This window comes from Phodopus roborovskii, unplaced genomic scaffold (assembly GCF_943737965.1).
Source record: "Phodopus roborovskii unplaced genomic scaffold, PHOROB, whole genome shotgun sequence".
Lineage (NCBI taxonomy): Eukaryota > Metazoa > Chordata > Mammalia > Rodentia > Cricetidae > Phodopus > Phodopus roborovskii.
In genome coordinates this window covers 42109-48237 of record NW_026125841.1, presented here as the reverse complement: position 1 = coordinate 48237, position 6129 = coordinate 42109, and the positions used below count along the sequence as shown (strand labels likewise).

The following is a 6129-nucleotide window of genomic DNA, read 5'->3' as shown; positions in this document are numbered from 1 at the left end:
GGCTTCGTGGCCATAGGCCTGGTGTCCATTGGGAAATAGACTTTACTGAAGTCAAACCTGAAATGTATGGTTATAAATATTTACTGGTTTTTATAGACACCTTTTCAGGATGGGTAAAAGTGTTTCCTACCAAACATGAGACTGCAAAAATGGTCACCAAGAAACTATTGGAAGAAATCTTTCCCAGATATGGGATGCCACAGGTAATAGGATCAGACAATGGGCCTGCCTTCGTCTCCCAGGTAAGTCAGCTGGTGGCCAGGTTGCTGGGGATAAATTGGAAATTACATTGTGCTTACAGACCCTAGAGTTCAGGACAGGTAGAAAGGATGAATAGAACCATTAAGGAGGCTTTATCCAAATTAACGCTTGAAACTGGCTTTAAAAGCAGGTACCAGATCAAATATGATAATTTTCTTTCTCTCATCAGAAAGCTTGATCATTGCTCTATAACTGTAGGAGTTTTATTCCTGAACCTCAGAAAAACCACTTAACAAACACAAAATTATAAAAAGAGTATTCTTCGTGGAAAGTTGAAAATTTAGAGAGGAATGGAGCTAGGAAGATTTTTGTGTATGACCACTACTGTTAGCCAGCACATCTTACTCAGTGAGCAGTTTTAAACAATCTGCATTATTCAAGAATTCAAGCTTTGTAAGATCCTCAGAATGAGGAGTCTCCCAGTTTCCATCGGTATCCCCAAGAACTCAAAGTCCAGTCCAGTTGCTTCAACATGCAAGAGGCTTTAATGAACAGGAAACATTTGTGCAAAGGGGCCCCTCCAGCAGGTAGACTAGTGAGAAGAAGCCATCTCCTCCCTCCACCCCGCCACACGGCACAGGTGTTTTTAAAGGCAAATACCCCAAGCTTAGGGAGGGGGTGGGACCCTCAGTCCATTGAGTACATGACCCTTTGAGGCTGGTCTCCCTATTAGGGTCAACAGACCTTAGGGCCTCAGGGTGTGCTAATTAATCTTGTCTGGGCAAACCGGAGGTGCAGTTATCTATTTGTTTCTTAAAGACCCCATTCACCACCTGCTGACTCACAAGAAAGGAGGGGCAGTGTAAATTCTTGGAATCTTGTTTTCTCAGGGCCTTGTGAGGGGAAGTTAGCAGATTCCAAGGAACAGATATTGCTAGGGGTTAACTTTCCAGGTTAGTATGTCCTTCATTTAAAGTGGGGCGTTTCTCTAACTTTACTTTTTTGTCTTTCACGCCCTATATCTTATCTCTAGAGAGTAAATTTCTAGTACTCTGATCTACAAAGCACCCCACCCAGAACCCGCACTTTCCCCACCCTGTGTCCTACTGCGCCCACTGCTCCACTGGTCTGGTTGAGCACTGGGACCGAGAGCGGGTCAAATAAACAAAACACCTCCACCTCCGGAAAATTTCTTGGACCTGTTTTGAAAATACTGGACCCATCTATCCCGCTGGAACAACCAGAGTGCCCGCCTGCCTGATGTTTATCCGTCATTACTGAGGCTCTGCCGGGGGAGAGACCTCCTAGAGTGACTGGAACAGACAGAGTTACAGACATGGAGCACCTCTCACAACTCTGTCCCCAGGAACTCCTTTGCAAACACACGGTTCCGGGACTGTCCCCTGCACAAGCAGCTGCGATCTCACAAGCGGCTGCGATCTCAGGACTTCCGCCTTCCGGTCACGAACTAAAGCTTCCGGTTCGTGGCTGTCAGTGTCCCCGGAAGACACACATGGAAAACATGCTTCTAGTTCCACCCGGCCAAACTGACACACGATTTCCGCTTGTGAACCAAGGACGTCAGGCTTCCAGTCACTGACTTGAGCTTCCGGCCTGTCACACAAAATGGTCCCCAGGAAAGGTTGCAACGAAGAGATGCACAACTTGAGTTCCACCCATGAAGTAAACACGACGGAGTGCGCTGCAGCCTGAGTTCCGCTTCCGGCACATTACTTCCGCTTACGGATGGTGCAACATGCGATTCCCTGCCCACCGGGCGGCGATTAAATTGGATCCACTTTCGGCCCAGGAAGGGAATTGATCGCATCGGACATTGCGGGCCCGATAGGAAACGCCTTAAGGGACGGGACTAACAGGTCCAAGTGAACAGGTCAGAAACGGCTGATTCCGACTGCAAAAGAGGCAGCACAGAGCATATTCCCTGTCACTCATCGAGGCGGTAGGTGGGACTTCCGGGTGCGGCGAACAGGGCAGAAACAGAGATCGCAACCCTAGGTTTCCGTGCACCCCTCTGGTTTTCGCTGTTTCCCTGTTTATGCCACGGTTGGCAGCAGGGTTCCTGTTGCCGGGGAAACCGGGTTGGGACTTCCGGCAACATGGTAAATCGGGGCGGGACTTCTGCGTGGGAGCATTGACCAGGAATTAATGACTTAGAGAGGTTCCCAGGGGATGGGCGGTGTCACGGGAGCCGTGATGTCAGAGGAGTTACAGGCGTGGCCTGTAGGGCACACAGCTGTCAATCAAACACCTGTCATTCAGTCATTCATTCACTCATTCATTCAGTCATTCACTCAGCCACTCATTCATTCAATCACTCATTCATTTTGTCATTCATTCATTTATTCAGTCATTAATTCATTTACTCAGTCATTCACTCATTCATTCAGTCATTAATTCAATCATTCATTCATGTAGTCATTCATTCATTGATTCAGTCATTAATTAGTTCATTCAGTCATTCATTCACTCATTCAAAGGTCAGTCATTCATGAAGTAATTCAGTCATTTCAGTCATTCATTCATTAGCTCATTCATTCATTCATACATTCATTCATTTACTCATCCATTCAGTCATTAACTCATTAATTCATTGTACAATCATTCATTCATTCAATCACTTCCTGTGTGTGCTGGATGCGGGACTTGCGGTCCCTGAGGCTAAGGCTCTGACATAGACAGGCAGTAGGAAGGATTTCCTGTTTCCTTTTACCTACACTGTAGCCCATGGTCATCTTGAACCCCGCCGTCTTTTTTGTACACCCAGGGGCAGGAAATAAGTCCCATCATCTCAGAGGAACCGGAATTGGTTGTCTCAAGCCGGAAGTGGACAATTTCTGGTCCCTCCCAGAACGGAAGTGAACCCCCCAGACCGGAAATGTGTGATCCTTTCAACATGGAGCTGGTTCCACTCACCAGGCTGCTGCAGGGGAAGTGGGTGGTGCTGGCGGTCCCAGGAGGCGGGACATCCTGTCCTCCATGGTGACTTCCAGGGGCAGGGCCTGCTCTGGGATTGTCAGCTGTGACTTCCAGGGGTGGGGCCTGCTGTGACTGACAGCACACCACCACCTCCCAGGGACTGCAGTTCGAGGTCGTACCCTCCCACTTCTAGGAGTCCCTGGAGAAGGCGAGATTTCCGGCTCCGCCCGAATATGCCTGGGAGACAGCAAAGCTGAAGGCTCTGGAGGTGGCTTCGTGGCTGCTCAGGGTGAGGACGGCCCCATCCCTTCTGGCCACACCCCTTCCTTTCGAGGCCCCGCCCACAAGCCTGCCCCGCCCTCTGCTCTGCAGGACCTGCACCCTCCTGATGTCATTATTGGAGCTGACACCATTGTGGTGAGTGAGGCCCTGCTCCTTCCGGCCCTGCCTGCCCTGCCCCTCACTGACCCGGCCCCTTGGCGTCTGGCTCCGCCCACTGCAGGCCGTGGATGGCGTCATCCTGGACAAGCCAAAGGACAAGGATGATGCCTACAGGATGCTGCGCAGGTGGGCGGGGCCTGAAGGGGCGGGGCAGACCCACCCAGGGCAGAGTGGGCGGGGCCTCTGCATGGAGCTCCAGCCTCTGCCCACCCCAGCCCTGCCCCTTGCCAACCACGCCCTGTACCGCCTTCCCTGGCCCCGCCCAGGCTGAGTGGCCAGCAGCACAGTGTCATCACCGGTGTGGCCATCTTGAGGCCACTGTGGCGGAGGCAGCTTCAGGAGCCAAGTTCCACATGCCCAGAGGCCCCAGAGGCGGAAGGGGACCCAGAAGCAGAAGTGGAATTGTCACTGTTCCACGAAGAGACCCGTGTGACATTCTCGCGGCTATCGGAGCCACTGCTGTGCGAATACGTGGAGAGCGGGGAGCCTCTGTGAGTGGGTGCGGGGTGGGGTGGGTGGGGCCAGGAAACCTGGAAGTGAGGCCTGAAAAGGAAGAGCTGTCCCCAGCGGGCGTGGGTGTGGCTGAGCATGGCACCTGGTGTGACTTCGTCCCTGCCTTGCACCCAGGGACAAGGCTGGCGCCTACGGGCTTCAGGCACGAGGTGGTGCCCTAGCAGAGCGTGTGGAAGGAGATTTCTTCAATGCCGTGGGGTTTCCACTCAACCGCTGCATTCGTGAACTGGCTGCCATCTTCCCGGATGTGGGACCACACGTCCCTGTCAGCCAGCGTCCGGCCACACCCCAATAATGAGGATTGTAGATGGAGAGTGAGTATGTGAGTGACTGTCTGGGCGGGAATTCTGGTGAGAGAGTGACTGAAGGGGCGGGTCTTCTGGTGAGTTTGTGAAGCAGTGACCCATTTCCCATGATGCCCTTGGTGCATTGTGTTTGATTGACAGAGCAAGGTTCCCTCAAGTGCATCATTTCCCAGTGCTAGGACACAGGACATGGGGTGAGGTGTGTGGAGGCAGGGTTAGGGGACAGGCCCACCGAGGGGAGTACACCTAAACCCGCCCCTGTGGCCCTGCCCCTCCTGATGCCCCGCCCTCACCATCTCCATGGGCCCTGCCCTTGCCCCCACTGGGTCCTGCATGAGCAGCTTCACCATCAGATGCCTGTGATGGACATTTGACATCAGGAGCAGGGTCAGGGGAGGCCCCACCCCCTGCCCGCACTCTGATTTGCATATTCAAGAGCTGCCTGGAGACTCAGAAGACATCAAGTACAGAAACTGCTGGGGTTAATTTGCATGGCCACACCTCCAAATGACCTAACCTGCATGTATTTGCAGGTCAAAGTCCCAAACAGATGGGAATACTTGCATTCATTTGCATAGCAAAAGCATGCAAAGCAGCACAAATTTGCATATTAAAGTGCATTTCCGAAACTGGGGTTTGCTCATTTACATACTCAAATGTGAAGCCCCAATCAGACTTCCAGATTTTCAGGCACTGTGCTTATTTGCATAATCAAAATTACTAGTGCATCCTTTACATAACAGTTTAGTAGCCTCATTTGCATATATAAATGAGTGGCAGGTTTTTGCTGCTCAGCATCAGGCCCCACCCCTTCAGCACTACCCTAGCTCACCTGTCCCCTACCCCAAGGTCACAGTGTCCAAGGTCACAATCAGTGACCCTCTCCAGGCCCTGCCCTCAACCACACCAGGCCCTTCCCCACTTTCTCTCCTAGGGTCCCCGAGGGCAGGGCCGGGGTCTGGGTATTACCTATGGTGCAGACAGGACTTGGTCCAGGCAGTGACATCACAGGAAATTGTGACTGTGAGCAGGGAGTGCCCTCCTTCCCTACCCTCACCATCTCCACGCCCAGCTGGGCATGGCAGGAGTCTCCTACCAAACTCTTTGGTTACCAAGCAGCAATGCTGGGACCAGAGGGCGGTGGCCATGGTGAGCAGGTTATGAGAGTAAAAACCCTGAGGATGATGAGTGTGGCCCCTGTGACATCACAGAGCTCACCCCTCCAGGCCCTTGTAATGTCAGTCACCGCATACCCTGCCCCTCTAGCTGTCAATCACTACAGACCCCTCTTCCTGCCTCTGGGCGATGAGGTCTGCTGAGGGTGTGATCTACAGGCTGACTGGGCGGGGACCTGTCAGCTATCTTTATAAAGGTAGAGGGGCAGGCTGTAAGCCGAGGGCTGGATTTCCTGGCAAGGGAAACCTGGCAGTAGAGACTCAGGTCAATCATCAAGGGTGGGGCATGACTTCTGCTCGCAGATCGCAGCCAAGGCTGACTTGAGCCAAGGCCATCAGGAACTTTTGTAACTGCTGTGGCTGGGACTGCATTTCCCAGCATCCTATGCGGCCGCTTACTGCTTCGCTGCACAGAGACTTCTGGGTTTGGATGTTCATGTCCAGGACTGCATTTCCTAGCATCCTGTGCGGTCGATTCCTGTCTTTATGCCCAGGGATTTCCGGTTTTCATCTGTACCGGCCAGGGACTGTAGTTCCCAACATGCTCTGCGGTGGCT

At 52.5% G+C, this 6129-nt stretch overlaps 1 protein-coding gene across 3 annotated transcripts; it reads left to right on the top strand.

Annotated features, from left to right (window-relative positions):
- The first annotated feature begins 1951 nt into the window (after positions 1-1951).
- LOC127217778 (probable bifunctional dTTP/UTP pyrophosphatase/methyltransferase protein) lies at positions 1952-4899 on the top strand. 3 transcript variants are annotated; one of them, XM_051178772.1, is made up of 7 exons: positions 1952-2161; positions 2987-3427; positions 3511-3555; positions 3641-3705; positions 3846-4070; positions 4207-4406; positions 4539-4899. In XM_051178772.1, the coding sequence occupies exons 4-6, from the start codon at positions 3695-3697 to the stop codon at positions 4385-4387; spliced, it is 417 nt and encodes a 138-aa protein (XP_051034729.1). In that variant the 5' UTR covers positions 1952-2161; positions 2987-3427; positions 3511-3555; positions 3641-3694; the 3' UTR covers positions 4388-4406; positions 4539-4899. The 3 variants fall into 3 exon arrangements, with proteins under 3 accessions (XP_051034729.1, XP_051034728.1, XP_051034727.1); XM_051178771.1 differs by having other exon boundaries at positions 4207-4414; XM_051178770.1 differs by having other exon boundaries at positions 4207-4899.
- Positions 4900-6129: the final 1230 nt, after the last annotated feature.

Coding starts and splice junctions, on each gene's coding strand:
- LOC127217778 (XM_051178772.1), top strand. Junction 4,071..4,206: donor GTGGAGAGCGGGGAGCCTCT/GTGAGTGGGTGC, acceptor CCTTGCACCCAG/GGACAAGGCTGGCGCCTACG.